This window comes from Serinus canaria, chromosome 1A (assembly GCF_022539315.1).
Source record: "Serinus canaria isolate serCan28SL12 chromosome 1A, serCan2020, whole genome shotgun sequence".
Taxonomy (NCBI): Eukaryota; Metazoa; Chordata; class Aves; order Passeriformes; family Fringillidae; genus Serinus; species Serinus canaria.
Genome location: NC_066314.1, coordinates 33,978,373 through 34,003,877, shown reverse-complemented (window position 1 = coordinate 34,003,877; position 25,505 = coordinate 33,978,373). Strand labels below are relative to the sequence as shown.

Here is a 25,505-nt window from a genome sequence, read left to right as displayed (position 1 = left end):
ACCTTCTCTGGTTTCCAAAACTGTTTCCTGTCACACATGAAAGTCTTCCTAAACCACATGACATTTATAAATTTGACTGTCATTTTCATCAGCAACCTGAATGATGAGAGAGAAGATACCCTGACAGTTTTCAGTCCATCTGGACTGGCAGGGTTTCCGCTGTGAGGGACCTCTGCAACCTAGAGAACCGACCTCAGAGAAACCTTATGAAGTTCAGCAACAGCAAATAGAAAATCCAGTGCTTGGTATGAAACAACACCAACAGTACAGGCTAGATACCAACTGATTGAAAACAGCCTTGCAGCAAAACTTCAGGGGTCCAGGTGGATGGTAAGTTGAATGTGTGTCAGCAGTCTGCTCTTGGAGCAATGAAAAACAAATATGCCCTGGTTTGTGCTAGCACTAGCACAGCCAGTAAGTTAAGAAAAGTCACTATTACCATCAATTCAGCTCTCACGAGACTGAACCTGAGCTCCAGAGTACACGACAGACAGCACCATACTGAGGCTAGTCCAGGGGAGGGCCATGACAAGAGAGGAGCTGGGGCACATAACATACAAGGAGAAGCTGAGGACACCATCTTAGTTCCATTTTAAGAAAATACAGTGAACCACCTAATAGCTGTTTTCAACTACCTAACAGATAAAGCAAAGACAGAGCCAGACCCTTTTTGGGCATGTTCAGCAAAAGGCCAAGGGACAACCAACACCAGATGTAACAGGAAAAAATCTGGCAACACAGAGAGAAATGATTTCACAGCAACAGTGGTGAAACACTAGAACACATGGCTCAGATTCTGTGGAATCCCCTTGCATGTAGTATTCTAAACATGACCAGAACAATGCTCTGTGCAGCTGTTTCTAACTTAAAACTTTGATCTAGAGGACTGGAGGTCCCTTCTAACCCTAAATTATTCCATGACTTCTATTTGGCAAATAGAAGACTACATATAAAGAAGCTTTTTGACCAGGATCTCTCAATTATTCATGTTTAAAAATAGCTGCTGAAATTTTTGAAAAGAATATAATGCAAACACATACCTTCTCTATCTTTATTTTTATATAAAATATAGGTTCCTCAGCAAGCCATTTTACAAAGTATTATTTTAAAGAGGCAAGGCAAACACTTTTCTGAGGCAGTTAAAACACTGTAGGAATACTTTACACCAGACACTGAAACACAAGTGAAAGCCTACAGAACAATCACTAGAAAAGTCTGAAGTAATGTAGAACCTCAGTTGCACAAAGGGAAAAAAACACCCACTTGCTCCTCTGCTACAAGTAAAGGATGTGTTGACTCTTCACCGACAGAGGGGAGGCGTGCGCTGCCGACAGAAGGGTGTCTGCTGGAAGGGTGTGATGAAGCATCTCCAAAAGATGGGTATCTGGGATAGCCGTTGGGTAAACTTTGTGCATTGAATCCAGGAGCTGATTCAAGGAGAAAACAGCCAAAACCATATTAAAATAGAACATTTTACTGTATATGAATAAGATACTTTTTATCTTAAGTTTAATTTTCAAAAGAGAAAGTAAAATATGTAAAACAATATTAAGTATTCACAAAGCTCAGTTTTGCTTGGAGGAAGGAAATGGAAAACAGAACAGCATCCCAGTATGTACCACAACACATTTATGAGGCAGCCACTGAAACCTAGGTGTATTACACACCCAGTGAACTCCCTCCAACTTCTCTTTCCCCCATTAGCATCTCCCCCTGACAAACAGAGACTCCTTTATCTAAGCTTCCATTTCTCTGAAATCATCAATAAATTGGAATTCCAAGTTTCAAATATCAAGCCATCTGCCTGAGATTTCAAAAATACCAGAAAATTTTAGGTAAATACTTCACTCATCCATTCACCTACTCAGAGCAAAAGAAAGATTCCAAACCAACTGCACATGTGATTTAAATAGTATTTTTGCCCCTAATAAAAAGTTTGAAATATTGCCCAACATTAACATTTCTCTGAAATGCTACAGGTAAAGCATGTTGACATATCATAAAGCAATTCAATAGGTGTATTCATAAGTGTTCTTATGCAACAACTAAGTTCCCAAAACTTACTTCTTGAAAATAATCCTCAGCAAGTACCTTGAGAGAATGCATTACTACCTCTTAGCTTTAAATTAGCCTTCTTTTTAATTACTTAAAGATTAAATTCAAATCAAATGCTATTTTCAGCTAAGTACCACATTACATTCAGGAATGTCATCTGACAGTAGAACCATACTTACTGGTAGGTGTTCGAGGGGTTCTTGGTACTTCCAACTCAGTTTGATGATTATTCCTTTCTACTACTGGTTCTTCTACCACATTTATGCTATTATTCTGCATTATCTCTTGTAACATGTTAAATAGCTCTTCTGCCCGGGCACACTTAAAGGCAAAGATTCCTATAAATACATCAGAAAAAAAAAATTAAAATCCTGTAACTCAGAAATGTGCCCTACAATATATATAACTTGCAAGAAATAGAACTGGAATCCACATAATGGAACCTGTTAAAGAAGCAAAAGCGTTACGAAATTTTTTTTGCACCAAAACTCACGAAATTACTGTGACAACCTTTAAAGAAGTTATCTAATAGAAGAATAAGGTTCCCATGCACCAAAAGTTAAATAAGAACAGAAAACTGATTCAGTTAGGAGCAAAACTAAGTTTTGAGGGCTAAATGAGGGAAAAAAAAACAAGTTGGTTTTTTTTAAGCTAATAAAAAGGATACCTGTTAAATAAATACGTATTTTAAAAAGCATTAAATGAAACTACAGTGGTGCTACAAAGTTGTATTTCCTAAATCAGATTTCTATTAAACTACCATAAAGAAAAGATACCTGCACAACAGAAAAGGATTTAAATATTGGATACAAGTTCAGTTTCTTTAAGAAGACTAAAATGAAAAGCTAGTAAGACAAACTGTGTGAAACAGACAGTAACAAACTAATTGCTTTAGGCTAAAGGATAGACACAGAACACAAAGTTAGCAGCAATACCGTGTATTTTGTGTGTGTATTGTGCCACTTTGCCTTTGAACAGCAGGGAATGTCCCAACTTACCCTCACCAGCAAAGTCGCAGCTTTGGATTATTCTTCCATTGAAAGCATGAAGTTAAAGTTGACATGCTTGTTAAACGTGGGTGCAGGTGCTCATTTTTTAAAGTGAGTATTACAATCTTAAAACACTCTTTACTGAAAAGTACCTACCTATATAGTCACTTCTGTAAGTGTAGTTATGTGAATATGGTGGCAATTACTACCATGGTATATTTATTTAGGGATGCAGAGCTGGGACAGATCAGAATCACCAGAAATGCTTCACAAGGCAGAAGTTCACACAACCCCAGCTGGGAATACACCAAATGGGCTACGAGGAACAATGCTTAGCTATTAATATGCAGCTGCTGCACTGAATAAGCTTCATGTTTGCAACACTGCAGCTATAGAGTTTCTACTACTATATGTCCCTGACCCCTAATCCAGCCATGTACAATAGTCCATGTTTAATATTTTGTATATTTCTGAACATTCACACTAGATATTTGAATCTTAATGGACAAAACTCCAAATTTTAAAAAAATCTAGGTTCACAAACTTTAAAAAGCTCCCAGTATGTTTCTGAGAAATTCAGCTGCCTTTAAATACATTCAAATTAAATACAATGTGATCTGTCACACAACATGGTGACATACCAACTTCTCCAGGTTTTAAAGGCTGAATTATCTGTTAGATGTGCTCCCAAGACATGTCTGCAGGGTTTTTAATACCTAGCACAAACTCAATGTTTCACCATCGCTGCTCCTCACAACTTAACAATAGAAATAACTTGATTTTAAAGGAAAAAAAGAAACAAGAATACTGACTAATGTAAGAAGTTGCTGGGCAGTATTCAGGGAATTCTCAAACGAAAAACTTCTTGGTCATCCCATGAAGTGAAGATGCAGTTTTGCAACTGTGCCCACAAAACCCACTCTAGGTCTCAGGAACAATGTTCCATTGCAAAAGGGCAGCAGAGAACATTTTGTGCCAGATTTATTTTTTCCCAATATTCACAGTATTTTAGTATTACATAAGGAAGGCAAGAAACAAAAGAGGGAGGAAAGGGTTGCTGCTTACACAGCCTGCTTAATCTTGTTTAAAAAAAAAAGGAAGAATTAAAAGGAAAGCGGAGAAATCAATTAGACTTGGAGTAAGATTTTGCAGACTTGCTAACAGACTGTAGAGAACAACCTTCAAATTAGTATTTCAATTAAGTATTATTAGTATCTGTTTTCAATGTTCAGAAGAAATAGTAAATTCAATTGCAAAATCCATTAAAGTGATTATCTTCAAAACAAAGTTTATTACTTTAAGAATTATGAAAAATTAGTTTAGTATGGAGTATACTTCAATGTTTGAAAACATCTCCATTTCTCATTAGGGGATGAACTGAGAGTGCCTTTTAAACTCCCATAAAAAAAAAAAAAAACAAAAAACTTGTCTTCCTTTATCTCTGCTTAGACAATGAATATTGACTAGTTTATACATGATCCAATTCTTCCATCTTTCTGACTTTTTAACAGTGAGATTAAAAAACAAAACCTGTGATTTCTCAATGTCTAAAATGATTGATAAGAACACTGGTAAATGCCAAAAATCCAGAAGAACATTGGAACTTAACTTCACAGCATATGAATGCGTAAGAATTCCAACCACACACAGCTATTTCACACTAGGAAGATGCAAACCAAGGCTGAGAGCTCAACAGAAACAGCTGTTGCCTCAGGGACTGCTGCAGGGAAGAGAGAAACACCTGAATAGTCTCAGAGGGAGCCAACCTCGGCCAAGGCAGGCATGGTCTGGGTACTGGAATGGTAACCATCTTTTTCTGATGAAAGCCACTCAAAAAGTAACTGAGCATAGCTGAAGTATACACACCTCACACGAAAACATCAAAATTTGAGAATTATGTCATTGATATTAATGAAAGTGGTATTTGCTTTAGGAAGAGGATGAAACACAAGTGCATGACTGAAGACAATAATAAGCTGGGGACATCCTGTTCATATCAGTGCTCCAGGCTCTTAAAACCCTAAAAATAGAGAAGCTGTTGAATTCTGAGGGCATTCCTCCACACTTTCAGATTCTACTGCCTCCCCAGGAAGTAAAGTCAACCTCTGAGGCAGGAGAATTTCCCTGTCAAAACCAAGTTGACCTGTCCTAAGTTGACCAAAAGAATACTCACACAGAACCTTGAATACTCCCATAGACCTTGAATACTCACACAGAACCTTGAAGTCCTCCAGACCTACAAATACCAAAAACCACATGCAACTCAAATCCTCATTCTACCTGAAGTCCATTCCTCATAAGGTAATTTTTTTCCATAAACCGCATTCACACACAGAGCTATAGCCTTTATAACTCTTGCCAAAGGACTGGCAAATATCTTCCAACATCAAATAAATTTGCAAAAAGCTTTATGTACAGCATTTCCACATACCTTGTCCAGTTTGACACCTTCGACCACTTTCAAAAGAGAAAAGATTTGAGTCATAGCCATAGCGACGGAGACAGAGGTAGTGCCATTTTACAGAGTCCCTTTTACGGGTGTACAAAACTAGTTCTGTATCTGTAAGTTCCATTATGCCAGAACCCAGTTCATTACCATCATCATCCACATTAATAACCTATAAAAAAGAAATTAAAAGGAATTAGGGAATTACTCTTTTGAGAAACAACACTTATTATTAACCACTTTTAATAATCTTAATGCCTGGCTGGTAGACTCCATCTGTGCTATTATGTTAGTTAAAATCCTTGAAGTGAATGTTTGGAAAAAAACAAAAAAAAGAACTTAAACTAGCTTCTGTTTAAATTCTAACCCAGAATTTTAAAAATTAAAATAATACTTATTTAAAAACAATACAAATGAGGCTGCCTAACATTACTGTAAAAATCTGATGAGAAATTTAAAGTAGAAGAGATTTGTAAGTTAAATATTTTTTTAAACTGGCTTTATGTACATATTCTAGCATTCCCACATGGATAAGGCATACCTCAGATAATGGAATCTTTCAGAGCCCCATTTCTAAAAAACAATATTTGCTTTGTCATATAACCCTGCTTACAGTTGGGAAAAGGAATGAGAAAGGGTAAGTGGCTCCAAGATAAAGCTTCCTTCACATACATGTATAGCCTTGCACTGTGCTGAATCACCCAACAGTTTTAGACATTTTGCTGCCTTTTTAAAGTCAACAAACAATTCAAATACCTTATAGTTATCTTGTGTGAAAAAATGTATATAAAGCTAAACTCTTGCTCTTTCTGCTTTTAAGCCAGTTTTGAGGTCATCTGCATCCTTTATAGAATTTGGACAATATATATTTCTCCTCTATTTTACCTCAAAATGCTGCTTTTTGGAGGATTCTTTCTTAATCAATAAAAAAGCTACCAAAAAAAATCCTTACGGAATTAATGTTACTCCTTAAAAAAATACATTTTCAAATTGAAATCTAGTCAATTGAAAAGAATTAGGAATCATTTAATCTGCCTGGGAGGCTTATGCCTATTTTCCTCATTTTGCAGATTACATTCCTTCATCTCTCCCTCCCCTACCCCCCCGCTAAACAAACAATAGAGAAATTCTACAAGGAGAAAAATAGGAACTAGTTACACAAAGTGATGCATAAAGAGCAATAAAAACAGAAAAATATTTTATCCTTCAGCTTTCCTAACTGATAATATTAAACATTTCCAGAAATTCCCATGGCTTTAAAGCTCATTTCATGGTTGCCCTTAGGCAACACATGAATCAGTTTTCACTGTGGAAGCATTACATTCCTTTGTCAACTCAGAGACAGTCTGGAGCACAGAAGCAAATCTGACTTGTGTGACCTATGCAAAGGTATGTTGACTTACAGTCACTAACTTCAGCTGCTTCATGCTTTGCAGGTCAAGCACATGAACGAGTGTTCGCGGGCTAATAAATTCCAGAAATTTTTGAGACAAAAGGGCACTTAAAAATAAAATTTCTCCACATAAAGGACAAAAGTTTTCAAAATGTATAATCAGTAGTGACCTTCAAGTCAAATCAGCAGTCCTAAAATGTTCTACTGAAGACCCCACATTCAGGTTCATAATCACACTTCCCCAAAAGCTATTTATTCCCTTATGCTAAGGACTCCTTTCCTAACGTAACCTTCTATAACCTTCCATAGGCAACACCACTTAGTTGGGCTCTACCAACTGAAACGGAGATGGATGAAAATCACAGGCTTCTTCTCTTTCCTGAAGATCAAAACTGTCCTAAAAAGCCTACCCTGTCTAGGGAATTCCTGCCACCACTGAGAAGAGAGGGTTTCTCAAAGGCACAAGAGAAACCTTTAGCCACAGGCACCTGCAACTGCAGTGTTTCAACTGTTCAGAAATTTGTACTCTATTTTCATTACTTTTTTTTTTAATCACAGATGTGGTCTGTAAGAAAACAACAAAATAGTTCACAGCACATCACACCAGCTGCTTACCTTAAACTTGTTTCGGTGGTTATCTGGGACAGTTTCTTTATCTGGACAGCTACAACAGCTACCCATGACTTCTTCAGAAGACCATCTGATCTCTACAGGAAAAAAAAAAAAACAACCAACAAAATGATCATTTAATTGAAGTAAAAATGAAGTAACTTCAACAAACAACCCAATGCAAATTACTCTGACATGCAATTCTTTGTGATGAATCTTCCGGTCGCATTGAATAAAAAAGTCAACGTAGATACTACAAATATGATAGTTAAATTTGGATTTGAGTAAGGAGTGCCAACACTGAGCTGTTAAAGTCCTACCAATAACTCAGCTTGAGGCTACTACCAAACAGACTCATTTAATTTGTCACCTTAATTCCCATGGTAGGAGCTTGAGGGGAAAAAAACCCCAACCTCTTATTGTGTGAGATTTTCATTTCCTAAACCAGGATTTTACACAAGAGAGCTATCTGGATTCCAGTTCCATCTAAATGAGCACTCGCTGGCTGAGGAGCACAGCACTAGAGACACCCCTAGAAGCCCTGGGCTGTAGCAGGTTACTAGGCACAGGCAACACAAAGAGCCCATATGGCAACCCTGAAAGGCTGCCCTGGCTCTGGCAGCTCCAGGGGTTCCAGGAGGGGTTCCAGGCCTGCAGGCAGCCCTCTGCTGGCAGCCACACAGTGAGGCTCTGTGCTTCCAATTTAGAATACTTCCCATATGGAAGTGTATATCAAACTATGTAATCAAAGACAAGGGAAGGAAAAAAACCCCACATTCAACATAAATATTTTAAAACTCGGGGTTTCCTTATTTCTGTTAAGTTCCATTTGGATTAAATTGTGTTACACATTTGTTTTAAAACAGTAAAATACTCAAGTAACTCTGAACAGCGTGGCTAAAGTAATGAAACAAAAAAAAAAATCTTGATATTTTTGTATTTTCCTTTAAAGACTTCTGTGTGCATGGCAAAACTTTCACAAAACAGTTTAATAAAATGTTCACAGAACGAAGCCTCGCAACTTGCTGTTTCATCCTCTACCACCATGAAAAAAGAGTTAAGTCTCACATTTCTTAAATAGAAGAAAGTCTGACAAAAGAAAACTTAACCCATTCACATAATTTTTATATTGGATAAGAACTAAAATTTTCACTACACAGATGAAAAATGGGGCAAAATTCTGGGAGAGAGCTTTCAAGTCAACAAGAGAGACAACACTAGAAATCAAGAAGAATGAAGACAGTATGGACTGATAAGTTTTCCTGACTAGAGGGGAAAAAATCCAATGTCATCATCTTAAGAAAACCATGACTTGGTTTCTACACAGGCATTTGTATTAGCATGCAGCAGTAGTGTTCATGTAGCTCATTAGTCTGCTAAGGGATAAGATGCAAAGAATACAATGAAGAGCAGTTAACTTTTCCACTTTTTTTCATCAGAAAATCCACTCAAAAGAGATACTCCTACTCTAGAGATTGTATACATCAGCCACCAAGAATTCCCTGCAAAGGTAACAACACTGCTCCAATTAATCCAGTGATAGAGGCAAAATACCAGACACCTAATCAAAATCATGGATTCTTTAATGTCGTTTCTGTCCATACCATGAAAACATGCATTATATTAACAAAGATTTTTTCCCCAAATCAAAATTAAACTGGACATTGCTTGTTTGCTTCTACTACTGCAGAGAGAAGCTATGCTACACACAAGCTATTTTTTTTTCTTTTTGCATTGTGAAGTTTGGAAATTTTTACAGTAGTAGTAGCAGCTGTAGTTGTAGTAGTAGTAGATGTTCCTCTTCTGTTTAGAAAGGGAGATACAGGTAACACCTGATCCTGGTTTCCTACCCTGGCACCCCTCAGTGCCTCCCTGCAGTAATGTTCAGATGTTCTTGTCAGTCTGCTGCACGGTGCTGTTTACCCTGAGAATCCCCTGCTATGAAGAGCAACAGGTGACAATAGCCTCAGTGCAGATTAACAGGGAATACTCTGGTCCATACAAGGTACTTGCATATGCCTCAAGCAGCCTTAATAAACATGCATGCACTTAATAAAGCCCAGACTTAGACCTCCTGAAATGTTTTTTGCAGTGAAAACAGATCTACATAGCTGCATGCTATTAATATCAGACTTTCTATGCATTCAGCATGAAATAACTGACCAAGTCTGTTTACTACAGGTGCCTGCCTGCTTCTTTAAAAAAAACTTTAAAAAAGAACTCCAGACCTTAAAATGCAAAGCACTTTGGAGGAAAAAAAAATCACTAGAGATCCAAGAAGAAAGCTGTAGTATATTGTGTATATCAAGATATTTGAAACACAGCCTCTGTACCTCAGGAACAACAAAGAAAGGGTATGTAATCAATAATCATACAAGCTTGTTATTTTGTCTCAAGTATGCTCTACTATTAATATTTCAGAAAACCGAGAACTGAAATGCTGCTTCAAAGGAGAGATGTGAATCAAGGCTATGAGGAAGAAATTAAACAGCTAGGGAACTGGCAGAATTAAAAATCACTCACCTAGATTTGGCCATTAATATTCCCAGCCTCTGCTGCAGCATCAGGGCTTCTGTCATACTCAAAGTGTCATGCTGTCTTGTCACAGAACTAATCATTGGACCTAGAACTAGAAGGGTAAATAAAATTAACTTTTTTTCCTTGTTTTTAAGATGCCAGTTAGTAAACTAAGAAAAAGACATGCTTTTATTTATAATTATTTTGTGAGTATTATGTCAAGCAAGGTCTTCCCGATGTTTTAGATAAGACTGATCTCTGAGTTGCCCTGGCATTTCAATGCTATGGAAGAAAATAATCTGGCACTCCTTTCTGCAATGCAGCCTGTCACACGGGGGACTCCATTCATTCTCCACTCACTGAGTATCCAGTTCAGTGTGGAAATGACAGATGTGAAGCTCCCGTTATCCTCAGTGCATACCAACCCAACCCAAACCAAACCACAGCAGACAGACAGAAGAACATGTACAACTCACTCTATTTAACTCCCTCTCGCTTATCCGACTGAACATACACAAATGCTGACTTGTATGGCTAACACATCACCCTTTCTCTGCTTCCCTCCTTGCTCCATGACATTAACCATAAATTGCTTGCTTTTACTTCCCCACCCCCTGGATTATTCTCACACTAGCTATCTACTCACATTTAACACTTAAAGCTAACTGCTGCTTCCATCATGCTAACAGCTGGCAGTCTCTGTTCTCAGTTTGTAAAATTGCCGAACAAGCATTTGATGTTTCCTTTGATGCTGCTTATTAAACTCAACAGGAGGGCTAATTTCTCAGAATAACACTTTATTATTATGTCTATGCAAACTTCTTTGAGACCACTGCAGCTTAGCTTATACATTTTTTACTGCAATTCTTTGTATTCATCAGCTGTTCCCTGTCTTGCCCCTGGATTAAAATCATCTCGGGAAACCAAAGCACTCTCTGCATTTTTGCATAATATCACATGTAATGTCGTCCTAATTTCATCCCAGGTCCTAGGCATGATTATATCAGTTGCAGAACCCTCTTACTTGTGAAGGGATTGTGCAAGTGATTACCAGAAATTCAACACTGGGAAATGCAAAAATAACACCCCAAGCAAAGGAGCTCTATTTGTCAGGAAAGATCAGTCACATAGTCATGCAGTCCAATGGAAAGTCTAGCTGGACACCTATCATAAAGTAAATGAAACACAACAGTTTGGAAAGACTTAAAAGTGCCAAACCAAAAATACAATTCTATTGTATGAATCCATAGCATACCCACAGATGTAGTAATGTATGCCATCAGGCCTCCCCTGTCAAAAAAGACAGAGTAAAAGCAGAAATACTTAGACAACTCAGCCTCAAAAAAGGAGCACACAGAGCATGAGTACAGAATTACAGGTGACAAAAAGAAGATAAATAAAGCACATCTATTTTCCAAATGTAACCATTAGGGAACAGCAATTGACATTATTAAGGGGGGGGGGTTTAAACACATAAAAGTTCTTTTTTGCACATGGTCTGTAGCTAAGCTTTGTGATCTGCAATGTCTTGTGGGAATGAGTTCCAAAATGTTAAAGATTCACAAAGTAAATTGAACAAATGCAAGCTCCACAAAGAACTTTTAAACTCAACAATGTCATATCTTGCTCAAAAAGTCTCTAAGGTACAGATGCTTAGAAGGGTCTTAAGGAATGATCATAAAATATTCCTTCTTACTATCCCCTTTCCTATATATTTATATTGGCTCTCAGAATTTACTATTTTTACTATTTACTATTTTACCATAAAAACAGGATACTGGACAACCTGATACTCCAAGTGTGAGCCAATAAAGCCATTCTGATTAACATATATGGATGATATCCACTCAGCATAAATTTGTGAGTGCTCTGCAATAAGACATTAAAAAAAGGAAATCATTAACAACTTATATTCCACTTGAAACTAAACCCTAGATTTCACAAAGGTACCAAAAGGTGAACTTATTGAACTGGTTGACAGAGATGCACTTTTGCATACAGTTGTGTAACTATTCCTGTGCAAGGTCAAGCTTTGGTTATGGGATGACCCTACCCAATCTAGCTGGTATTATTAACCTGTGATTTTGGTCACGCTAGATTTTTGCTGGCTTAGCATACCAAACCAGCTAGCATAGAGTCTAGCAAGTGCCAGAGCAGCTGAGGACAGAATCATAGCTTTAGTCACATACACCCAGTTTTCAGAAAAATTAGCCACTTTACTAACTACTGGGATTGAAGCTTACCAAATCCCCTACTAAAATTTTCAGAAGAAGCAAATGGTAAGAGGGAGCAGAAAACCTGATCCACCCACTCTGGTGAAATCTTAGGAGGTAGTCATTAGAAAAATAATTAAAATAAAAATGTTTATAGGCAAGCTATCCTAATGCAGGTTATGTTTGCACTGGTCTTTACCTTGGTATTTTTCTAGCACAGTTTTAAACTTTTTACATGGTTTGGCTATCTAAAGCAGAGTAGCCTATTTCAGTTACCTAAGAATGATTCTTAGGCAATCTTAATCAGAGCTTTTTAAGGATTAAAGAAAGCACACAAACTTGCAGCATCTAACTTCTTTTAAATGTAAAGCAATAACAAAATTCTCCAAACAGTTGCTTCCAGTCACAAGTTGGCTGTTTATTCAGTTCGGGACTTTTAAAAATTTTCCCAGATTGCAAAATATTTACCCAAACTTAAACATACAAGAAGAAATAGACATTTCCACAGTCACAACCCTAAGTTGTGTCTACAATGTCAAATTTAGTAGCTGTAATTTCCCATTCACAAAGCATGCGTGATGGTTGGGTGCAGTCCTGCAAGGAGGGAGAAAGGGATGGAAGGTATCTTCTGCTTGTCCCTAACACATTCATTACTGCATTGCAAAGTAAACATCCCAGGCAAGAGAAACCAGGACCGACACTCATCTAAACCTTATTAATGGGAGGGAAAGGAAGGAACTGCTGTAACTTCACTAAGATTTAATACTTGGCCTTGTGAAGTAAAACGTGGCTCTTTCCCTCATAGATTAAGCAGGGCCAACAAATGATGCTAATCTCTCAGAAGTCAAGGAAGACAAGGCATCAGTGTAAACAAGAGTAGGTACTTTAAAAAGAACAATACAGTCAAAAGCTTGCAGATATTCTAACATTTACAATTCTGCAGGCTCTCCAGGCTGGGAATGATGAGAACAAGGCATGCATTTCCCTCGCACAAGAAAGACCACACGGCCATGCTGCTATCCTACTCCTCATTTGCTCAAACTCACCCCAGTCAAGGCAGCTCATGGTTGCAAAGCTGATCTAAAAGCTGGTTTTAACTTAGTTCTACACGCTCTGGTTGCAGAACCGAACATTAACTTCAGGAGATATTTTCTTACATATAAATTCCTCTCACAATCCTCCTAAAAATCAGGCAGAGAAAAAACCCCAAACCATAGCACACCTCAGAAGAGGCAGGGAGAAGCAAGGGTGCCTTCTCTGTTAACCCATCTTTTGCACTATCTTTTCAAATGAAAAAGTGGCCTTCCAAAGCACTAGCTTGCCACAGTGCTAGGTCCTCTGCTTTGTCTTTCCATTTAGTGTGTAAGAAACAGAGTCCAAATGTTGGTTGTATAAACTGCATCTAAACTAGACTCTAGGAGTAAATAATCACAAATAATGTGACACATTTAATAAGTCACAAATAATGTGCTAGACAATTGAACACATTGAAAGAGGCAAAACTAACTTGGATAATTTCCTCCCAAAGTTCAAAATTCCTAGCCCTTGAGAATTTGGATGTTTACATTTTTAGAGGGATTCAGAGAAGTATCCCCTATTTAGCAGTATGGTGAGCACCAGTACCCCTGCCCATCCTGCAATCTCACACGCATAGAGGAAGTTCTTAAAGAAATCACATCCAAATCCCTACAGATACATTCTAACTCATTGTCTCATCTCAGTTTCTGAGCACTTGTTGAGGTCAATGGTTTTTCTACAGCAGGTGATAATTTCACCTGGAAAGTGTTGCCTCAGAGATTAAATTAAAACTGTGTACAACCTGAAATGTTCAGATTTATACTAAGAAAATTTCTAAGTAACTCATTACACCCTCTCCTCATTAACCAGAGTAGTCACTACAGCAAAGCACCTTTCAGCTTTCTACACGAAAGAAATTTTGCATGAAAGTGTAAGACAGCAGACAAATAAGGGAAACCAATTTCACATGTAAGAAAAATGTTATTCAGCAAGACAATGACTGTTTTATTGGCATGCTATTCATTTCAGAATACAGGTGAAGGATGTTGAATGGTACTGCAGTCAGTATTTTGAATTTTGCTGGTAGCTGAAAATTGCCTATTTCACAACTGGCTAATGTAACAGATTAAATTAATAACCTCTGTACCAAATGTGATATATCCTAGGTCTTCAGAGTTGTGATGTAAACCATGCTGGGAAATTCTACATGATTCAAGAATCCTGGTATCCTACTCAGACTTAAAATAACCTATACTTTGACCTTCTGTTTATTTTGGCTAGCATATCTTCACTGCCATGAAGCCAAGTTTTTCAACTGGAAAACAAAATGTTTCTGGTACACAGACTCCCACGTACCAGACCTCACATGCATGTAAGAGATGAAGCACCAAAATAAAGCTAGTAATTATTGAGTTTGGACTTAAAATCCAAGAGCTTTATTTTCCCAACGGTTGAAAAAAGAACTTCTTTGCTTTAAAATTACCAAAAAGAAAAAAGGTAAAATCTGTACATCAGCAATGACTGACTTGAATGTCTGGAGTCACAACAGACAAAAGAGGCGTCAAAGCTGGAATGTTGTCCCATGGAAACACAGGGGCTAAATGGCAATGAGTGTTCAGAAGAACAGGGAGAAACCCCATGGGAAATACAGCAAAAGAAGCACAAAATGTTCTCCTTGCCTGCCCACACCTGCAACCATCATTCAAATCTACTCATCTTCTTTCAGGAGTTCTGGAAGGCCCCTGCCTTGCACAGTCTGACAAACAACAACGTAACAATTCACACCCAAGAAGCAAATGTGTTTTGGGAAGAAGGTGCTTTAATATTAAAGCAAACTGAACTAGGGTCAGACATAGTCCTTGCCCTTCATCCACCTGGCAACAATTACTAAGAAAATTAATATTGAAGGTACCTCAGTACCTTAGAAGGATGAAAAAAGCAGTACTAACAAACCATAGCAGAGTTAAAAACTACAATGAAGGAGATCCAAGAAGAAGCTAAACATGCTGAGAAATAGTTTGGTGCCCCTGGCTGCAATTAGGGAAAACAAAGTACTAAGGATTGAGGTGAAGCTGCAGAATCTAGTTTATAACTTTGCTTATGCTAACAGGTGGAGCTTTCACTCAATATTTTTATTAAATGAGCATGTTGTCAGACTTATGATTAAAACACAGCTATAAACGTACACCCTCTTGTGTACAATAAATGTACACAAGTTTTCTCTCTTTAGCCCTTTCCAAAGGAAAAAAACCAAAAACAAAACAATAAAACTGACATAACCCAAGCTAAACTGTAAAAGCTTTCTGGCTCCAATGAAAACAAAATTATTGCAACCACACACCAGCTTGAGCAGACCAGCTTGCCATTTCAGTGCAGTGCCCTCAGAGCCTCTTTGAACACGCCCTGAGGAGGCTGATGCAGGATCACAGCAGAACTCGCCCTCTCAGCAGCATTCCTTTGCCAGCACCTTCTGCTGCTGCCAACTGCCTGCTCCTCAAACTCCAAGGAGACTTCTTTTTCCTTACTCCTGCTTTTTAACACTGAGATCACCTCACAACTTGACCTGTTTTGCTGTATATGTTTCCATATATTTGGATTCAAAATGAACAACAACTTTTAGTTTCATATTTATTAGTGCCACATAAAAATAGCCAATATCATTTAATAAAACAAAAATGGAATAAAATGAAGCATTGGAGCCTTGTTGTTTGTTTGAATTCCGAAAGAGCAACTGATCTTGAAGAGTCATTATGCAAAAATTTGACACAGTATGCTAATTTTAAATTAATTCTCTACAGTTCTCCTTAAAAGTGATCATTTCAGCAAAATGCTCAGACTTAGGTGAGAGAGTTAAACATTTGCAGGAACACTGTTCAACAGTAATTCCTTAAAAAAACACATGCTCATTCTGACAGAAAAGCTTTTATATTCACCACAATTACCACAGAAGTGAAGATTAAAGACCAGGTCAAGTAGCTGAGCAAAGATGAGCAGAGAGAGAACTGCAGCAGGCAGCAATGTTGTGCCAACCCTAAACACTTCATGGTGTTTAAGACCAATTTACGTAACAGCAATCCTACACCTCTCCACTTTGCTCTAGCATGACATTCTAAGAACTGCATTGCCTTATGCTGAGATGTGGTACCCCCATACTTTGGCCTGTTCCAGTGCAATATAAAGGGTAATCACGTGTTTCATTCAGGTACTAGGTTGGTACAACTGTTCTATTCAACAAGTGCACACAGACACACATACAGCCTTAAAAGCAGTTTCAAATTTTCACCTCAGTGCATTGTGAAAACTCAACGTTTTTAATGAACATGAACAATCTCAGTGCATTTTGAAAATTCTAGGCCTTCAATGAACATGAATCTTGAACAGGAGCACAAATGCTGTTTGCTTCCCCATCCCCATTAGTCCTTCTGAGGATGTGGGACATCATTCCTTGTTCTACTCTTTAATCGCTCTCCAAAAATGATCCTCTTACACTAAACTTCTAGAGAAACAAGACTTATGTTTTACTTGGTATCATTTTTAAAACAACTTACACACATGCAAATATTTTTCAATTTCTTAGTCAAATAATTTCTCCAGATCCACATCACCATATTGTTTCGTGTGAATGTCTGCCAGATTAACTGCATCCTTTCAAAAGAAATAGCAGAACATCAAACTCCAGACCATGACATTAGGTTAAACAAGCAAGTATTATAAATTATTTTATTTTTGGAAAATCTGAATCTCTTTTAAAACAGCCTTTAAGAAATAGCATATACTGAAAAACATCATTTTTACACAACAATAAACCAGCAGAAATGGGACTGAAGTTTTAAGAGCTGTGCTATGGAAATGCTTTTTGGATACAGGATCAAGGAGTAACGCAAGGAGATGGGAAAATATAGTGGAAGGCTACAAACATTAAATAATGGGGCCAAGGAAGAAGAGAGAATCTAGCTTAATTCTTGAAAAGGAAGCCTGACTTGAAATTGTTTAAATAGTGAGTCAGTTCTCCAATATTTAACCACAAATGCCTCATACAACTTGAGGCCTGCTGCTCCTGCCAAGTTTTCAAAAGCCAGTAAAGTGCCAAATCTTGTCATTAAGTAAATGGCATTGAGTTTATATTTTGCAATATTTTAATCCTTGAAATATTGTTTGTTCAAACATTTCAGGAAGGGTTACGTTTCTACTTTCATGTTTTTGACATGTTTTACACACAATTTTCTAATACATTAATAGAAACTACTCTGGAAAACCTATGAGGTCTTTCTTAGTGAAATATTAAGCAGATCCAGTAAGAAGTTGTCAAAACTGAGACCATGCCACTGTGTTTTATTAAAATAAATAAATAAACAAGCACAGTTTGTGTATCATTTTAGTATGTATTCTCAATATGTGCCCTTGTTCATCTATCCATTGCTTCCACTATCAGCAAGTTCTTAGCACTTGGATGCAGGGAATCTGGCCTTACCTGAACATCAAGCTTTTATATATGGTTTTTATTTCTTGGAAAACTGACAACCGAATCCTCCCAAGATCTCATTAAAGCTATTAAAAAAATTGCTTGCCTTCTTTAATTACCATTTTTCCATTTTCCACACAGAAATCTTCCTATCACTTTTGAAAGGCTCTCAATTTTCTTCGTTCTGTTTACATATCTCCTCATGTGCTTCTTGTACATTTTTTTTCTTCCCAATTTAAGGAGACACTCTTAATTTAAACTTACCTACCCTGTGGCCCCAAATCATTACATAAAAGGGAAATATTAACAACAGCTAGTTACACCTCTAAATCAAAACTATGGAGATTGAAGCAAAAAAACTGAAGCAAAAAAAATCCACAGTCTTAGGGTATCTTTTGTCACCACTGAACTGCATCTGCCAAAAAGCAGGTTTAAATTAAATTTATTTTCTTTGTATTCACAGTGAAGAAGAGCATAAAAGCATTTAGTTAATGTGGCTGATTTGCTAAATCATGCTAACTTCATTGCATTAAAGTCTGTCTGTGCTTTGGGCTACACCAACTCATTAAAATTCTGATTATTAGGATGCACACGGCAGATTTAAGTAAAATCCAATTATAATCACATTTTTGCATCCAAGCAATTATTTTCTCCTTTTCATTGTTGAATCTCTTACAGTCAATTTTACGTCATTAAACAACTACATCTTTGAGTACTTCTTTGTTAGGGATTTAACACCTTCCCCACTTGTCTAGTTGATCCATGCCCTAAAAATTATTTTTCTATTTGAGACAGAAGCTACTAAATACTAGTTTGATCTACCTGTACAATGGAGATCAAAGTTTCATTAAGCAAAACAACCTTTATTCACAGTCCTCCATCATTAACACAGCTAAAAGGTCCACTTCCTTGTATTATACTTCCATGTGTTTAAAAAGCTCCATTTAGGGTCTTATGTGTCCTTCTTGATCGCTGCTGAAACACTACAGAAACATCTGTATTAGCCTACTTCTCTCAATACAATGCCCTACAAAGACTGATTCTGTTGTGGATGATTTACATCACATTTGACAACTGCTGTTCAATGTTAAGATCAGGTACCATTTTGTTCTAACAAAGAATAAATGTACCTTTTTATAAATCCATATTGTCTGCTTTGCATAACTGTCCTTTTAGTATTTTAAAAAGCTACAAAAGTACTATTAGAAGAATATGTATCAACAGAAATGTGGATGCCAACACGTGCATGTCAATATCCATGCACCAGAACAAGGAGCAGGACAAAGATTAAAGCTTAGCTTGCCCAGATAAGGAAGAGCACCAGGAGAGATCTAAGGAATTTCCACAGGAGTGCTCCCAGCAGCAAGGCCTGATCAGAAGAGCCAGCAGTGGAAGAGCCTGCAGCCTAACATGAGTTTGCATCTTACTGTGTATATTGTTCCTTTTCCTGTTACCGCATCCCCAAAAGAGACTACTGACACATACTCAAGACATATGAAGTAAATAAAACAGAAAATTAACAGATGCCACTCCTGTGACTCATGGAAGCTGAAGATTGAGAAAAGCATATCACAACATCTCATGATGATTAAAACACATAAAAGATCATGCAAAAATCATTTTGACATTACCAGTCAAGAAAGATGCCAGAGTTGCCATTAAGATTTTACAGCTTTTTCTTGTCCTGTGTCACTCACGAGGGATGCCAGCTAAACCACCTTGGCACAAGTCTGGCTGCACGGTGAGCAAGTGGAAACAAGAGTGCAAGCAAATTGAATCTGTCAGAGAATGCATCTCAGGTAACTTGAAGAGCAGAGAAACAAATATCACCTTGCCCTGCCATAGGATCTTGCACTGAATTTTGTTATGCCATTCATCTGAAAAAGATAAAACTAAATCTCTGATTCCTATGGTAAAATAACTGTCACAGAACCATTGGTTTCATTACAAAGTTAGCCTGAGGAACCCACTTGCTCTCTTTTACTTTTCCACATAATGAATTGTAATATAAGAATGAACATATGGCTTGCAAACGCAGCCACTATTTAGAATTCCTCAATACCACCAGCTGTGGACATCATTATTTGCTACTATTTACATAATAAATTTTTTTCCATGGGTCACCTTTTTGAATTTCTATTACCAACTCTATTTCCTGGAAGAGTATGGCCTGGGATGACAGGATTTGAGATGGTGGGAAAGGGAGGGAAAAAACCAATCTGACTTTCTTCTTCTTTATGAAAAATTTAACTCCTCCCAAGACATTACTGTAGCTTAATCTTCAGGCACTTTACTGTCCCATATATTTAGACTGAAAGACTGTACAGTGAAGGTGCCCATTTCGAAGAAAGGATGCTTTTTGTCAACTTTGTGTGTCACATGACATTTAGAAGCACTGGTACATTTAACTACACAAAAAAATCACATTCTCTTTCTTGCACTGAAATTATCTCCTATAGTCATAACTGGAAGATATTTAAGAATAAAAAACCTTTTTGGATTTTTATTTTCGTAACACATGCATGTTTTCTAATCAACAACTATGATGCCAGAAGGTGTGCACTACATGCTCTCACAAAGCAACCATATCCAAGATTTGGATTCATAAGTACCCATGAAGACTGAATAGGCAAGAGTGACACAACTAAGTTAAAAAAATAAAAATACAACCCAAAAAACAGCCTCCTAAGTGAAAGTCCTAAAGAAGTGCCCTGAACTTTCCCAGCACAGGCATAGTAGCCTTAAGTTTCAGCTTCAGACTAACTTCACACACCTTCTCTTCTCCTTGGCCATGGGGAATTCCAAGCACTGCAGAGTGTCAAATATCACCTGAAACACTGAAGCCCTCAAAGCCTGCATACAGATGTCTTGTTTCTCTACAACTGCATTCAGTAGTGATCTCCACATGCTCTATCAGTTCATGCTGGCTATATGTCTCTGTATTATTTTGTGCCTCAATTTTTTGTGCTGCTAATTTCTGTACCTTCTAGATAAGAAGAAAGAGGTTGATGTAGTTTAAATACCACACTAAAACTCCAAACCCTTTTGCATATGGAAAATAAACTGATTTGATTTATAGCTAGCATGAACAAGCTTGCCCTTGCCCATCCATTTTGTTAGCATCTGATGGCTATATTGAATGCCCATTTTCTCTCATAAAGAATTAATTCTAGAAACTGCTGAAGATGCCAAAACTTCACTACCATTACTAACCATGACTACATCAAAGCAGCACCCACAGCACTCTTTGAAAATGCTATCAATTACACAACAGGGTCTCGTCTTTACTTGAGACTGAAGTCTCCAAACTTTACCCTTCACAGCTACACAGTTTGTGTGTTTTTCTGATGAACTTCCACAGTGGAAAACATACACTGGAAAGCATTTGAAGCTTGGTGGGGCAGCATGTATAGAGTACTCTACATTAATTCTTCATATTTATATGATTCTCTCTTTCACGAATCACTCCTCATACTGATCCCATTCTGTGATACTGTATGCCAGCTGTGCTATTTAATGGATAGTGAAGCAGTACCACTTGGCAGAGATCATTAGCTTATAAAGTCGTAACAGTAGCTCTGCTGTTAATTTTTTATTATTAAACTTCAAAAAGGCCTTGCAAGCAAGAAACCAAAACAAATGGAATTCTGAAGCTCTAAAACCCCTGCAGGCCTCCATGAGAGCTGTCGATTCTGAGGCAGTATTGGCTACAGCAGACGAGCTGTCTCCTTCATGAAGAGTCCCTATTCCTACGTTAGCCACCATCTCCTAAACCAGCAACCCTCAAAATGAAGCTCAAAATCTCAAGGTTCAGTTCATGTTCCCATCCCTCTTTTTCTCTCCTGCAGTTCAAGCAGCTCTTTGCAGGAGGCAATGGAGAATTGCAATGGGATAAACTGACTTATGCTCCTCCTCCAGCTAATACATCTCTACCTATATGTATGTAAAATACCATTTATTTCTACTGAGATATAAAATACAAAATAATAATAAAATCCCATAACCACCTGAATTCCAGCTGTCTCAGGTTTTCCTTTCCAGAAATATTTTTTCAGTTACCCATCACTTCCAAACATCAACAGGTCACTCATAACTGCTCACAGTTTTCCTTGCTCAGCTATTTTTTTTAACCTGGACCAGCTTCCTGATCAGGTTCACCACATGAACAGTCAAACACAAGTCAGGGGCTGGCACTGTTTACACCGACAGCACCACAAAGAGAAATGTTCTTTGAAACCCTGCCTACAGATACATCTTTCCAGTTACTTATTCCATGTTCCAGTTAAGTAACCAGTCACATCTTACTGTAAATGAAAAGTCACAGAAAACCCAAAAGAAAGGACAGAATAAAGAAGAATTCAGATTTAGGCAGGTTCTGTTAAACAGAATAATTAAAAGTTATGGCTCTGACCAATCCATGGGACATGGAGCTTAATTCTAAAGCAATTACAACAAGCAAAATGGATACCACTCCAATACAACAATTTTCCAGAAGAGGACAGGTAAGTTTAGTTAGATAGTTCAATCAGCCAATTTGCTGTTTCAGAGCATTAGAAGTCTGCCCCAAAAGGACACAAAACCCAGTCCTTTGCAGATGCTGAAAGTACAACCCTTTGTGGGTAAAAACTCTGCAGTCTCTAGCAAACCAGCACCACTTGTTTAAAAACATGAAATGTAATGACTTGGCACAAATCCCATTTAAATAACAAACCCATAAAACTTGCTGGCACTTACTTAGAAAGGAGTGGAAAGAAAACAAAATCTATTCTAATTCACTCAATTCTAAGAACTAGATTTGTATTTTAAATGTAGTATTTATACATGACTCAACATCTTAAACTAGACTTCAAGTACAGAGGAATGCAAGTTAAAAACCAAATCCAACAGATAACTGCCTTACTAAGCCCCTTCTAGATTTACTCTCTAGGTGAAAACTCAAAGCAGTAATATATATATAAAGTACTGATTTCCTTTGTTCTATTTCTCCACTCCAGCTTATTAGCATTTCTGCAGTGAACTATACATTTTACCAGCTTTTTTAAAATAAGGGAAATTGCTTCTTACCACTGTTAATATTCAAAATCCTGTAAAGTAGTTACAGCATCTTCTCACTCTCTATAGCACATTTCAACTACTCAGGGAAGTCCAAGGAATGATACACAAAAAGCCTACACCAGCTAAACTGAACTACCACTGTCCACAGAAGAGACTGGCTTTTACTAGTTACCATAACAAAATACAACTTTATTGTGTAAAGAAATGCAGTTATTTTTGAGGTGCTCTCATGTGTTTAAGAGACATGGGATACTACCAGATTCCTGAGCTGTTTTATCTTAAACAAGTTCTAGGATTAGAAGTTACAGTTAATAAATATTTACACACAAAAATTATTGGCTACATAAAAAAAAATAGTTTACACTTCAAGATGAGATAACTTGATAGAATATTTGAAAATGAAAAAACCTTTTAAACCCATTAATTATAAAAAATACCAAATAATTAAACACAGAATAAATACATGATAATTAATGTCTCCAGTAAGATGACAAGAAAACTGCTGAAGCTTTGATGTCTTGAAGAGCTCCAAGATGAAGGCTAAAAAACTTTCTGGAATACATAATTAGGTAGAAAGTTAACAGGTTGCAATAAATGGATGAGATGTAGTGTCTTATCAGAACACAAAGGAGTCAAGACAGGTTTATGCATGCTAATCGTAAGCAACTTATAATAAAGAATAAACACTGGCATTGAAAAATCCAACTAAACAAGAAAAAAATCTTTCTCCAATACTTATCAATTTTCAAAAGCAGTTTCAGAATAAAAACTACATTTGAACTGTGTGCTGAAATATATTCCTGGCAAGAACTAAATTGTACCATAACACCACATGACATACTAGACTGACATAAATTACAGAAGCGATTACTGAGGATCTTAAAAAAATGGAACCATGGAAATAAAACCAATGAACACCAAAACTTTGAAAGTATGTGGATGTTTGAACAGAAAAAAAATGACAATGTTTGCTATGTAGCAAAGCTACAAAGTCTGAAATGTAAACTTTAAGGTTTCATTAATGTAACTGGTACTGTTAATCTTTTATAATTACTTACTTTGGTACATTTTATAATGACTTTCACATATTCATTAAAGGAGAAAATATCACTGGACTCTCTAAGAGAAGGTTTTGCAACAGCAAACAGTTCAGGTAAGATTTTTATATGGCAACTGATTCATAAAACATAATTACGGAACAGAGTGTTTGATCCTTTTCTGTCTCTCAGTTACTTTTTCCTGTCTTTTCTACAGCATTTCATCTCCACATACACCTCTGCTGGCAAACACCTGAAAATAACAACTGACCCTTTTGTACCAACTTTGGGTGGTTCAGTCAATCAGAAGGGTGATCAGTAATAATCACCACACTGCCAGTTATTCTGTCCAGTGGAGACAGCATCAGATGGAGCCAGGTAGCAGGACCAGAGGCAACTAAGGCCTGGACCTTTTGTTTCCAGGACAGCAAAAAGAATCTCTGTACAGCTCAGACTGATGGTCTTTCCTATGTTGTTGAGAGGTTTTCTTTCTGTTCAGTTCTCATCTCAATTCCTTGCACCCTCTCCTCTGAGGCAACTTCATCTCAGTTTTCTTCCTCTTCCTCATCAACTCACCCTAGCTCATATTTTGGAATTTGCTACCACCATTGCTGTCAATCTACAATCACTTATATAATGTAGTGTTCTTGTTTTGCATGCCTGTCTTACCCATTTAGACTGTACTCTAAAAAACAGTTGGTAATACCTGCTCTAATATTCATACTGCAGCTGTCACAGGAGATGTGACTGCAGCTGATCATTACACACAATGTAACAGACACAAACACTCTCAAGTCCAGCACCAGTTCCTCGGCAGGAACATCTCTACCAGTCTAAACTGGCATCCCATTTTATGGCACAGCTATCTTGCTTTTGTCTGTTCCCATGCAATGAAAATATTCTGCATCTAAGAACTAGCAATGAGCAGATTCATTTCAATTCTGTTAAAACACTCTCATGCTTATAATACAGTTAAAGTGCCTTGTACTTCATCCTTCATTTGTGTACATGTTATGAGGGGGTTTCATGGGCAATTCTACACTCACAGAGGTAGTACCTGATATTGTACTGCTTATAACCCTTCTAACCCTAAACCATGAAGACACTAAACACACTTTTGAATGGCTAAAGGCTTTAAAAAGGGAAATTGTGCAGTTTGTCAATAAACATAGCTTAAACAAAGCTTCCTAAAAAACTACAGCTACACCTTATTTACAGCCAGCATAGTGATGACAAATCTGCTTTTTTATTTTTATCTTTAAAAACTTTCTCTGCAATAGTTCAAGAGACAAGGGAAGAAAACATAATGGTGGAAGACCTTGAAATAAAGAAACTTTCAAGACATGCTGTACCAATTTTTTACTTTTCTTACAGAAACTGTGTTCCTGGAGATACTACAACTAGCAAGTCCAAAGGTCCATATTTAGGAAACTCAAGCATGTCCTAAATACTAAATATTTTAATGTATTAATAAATATATTAATATATTAATAAAGTATTTAAAATATTTTCTGTAACTGTTTTTAGAGTTTTGCTCATACATACTAAGGTAACAAGAGGCACCCTGTCATGAAGTCTCATCTTTCCCTTACACTCTGAAAGCTATAAAAAAGAAAGTCTATGTGGCAAAGAGCAAAGGTGAGTGAAGAGACCATCAAACATTTCAAAGAACTTACTGCCTGGCAAACAAAGTTGAGCCCTAATCAGTATGG

At 37.1% G+C, this 25,505-nt stretch overlaps 1 protein-coding gene across 2 annotated transcripts in view; it reads right to left on the bottom strand.

The window, feature by feature from the left end:
- FRS2 (fibroblast growth factor receptor substrate 2) overlaps window positions 1-25,505 on the bottom strand; it is a 52,175-nt gene that overhangs the window by 8,725 nt on the left and 17,945 nt on the right. For both annotated transcript variants that reach the window (XM_030238082.2, XM_009086736.4), the window contains exons 2-6: window positions 10,016-10,121; window positions 7,499-7,590; window positions 5,476-5,662; window positions 2,235-2,393; window positions 1,264-1,427 (exon numbers count right to left, since the gene is read on the bottom strand). In XM_030238082.2, the coding sequence (XP_030093942.1) occupies window positions 1,264-1,427; window positions 2,235-2,393; window positions 5,476-5,662; window positions 7,499-7,564 (576 nt within the window). In that variant the 5' untranslated portion in view covers window positions 7,565-7,590; window positions 10,016-10,121. The remainder of the gene's footprint in view (window positions 1-1,263; window positions 1,428-2,234; window positions 2,394-5,475; window positions 5,663-7,498; window positions 7,591-10,015; window positions 10,122-25,505) is intronic.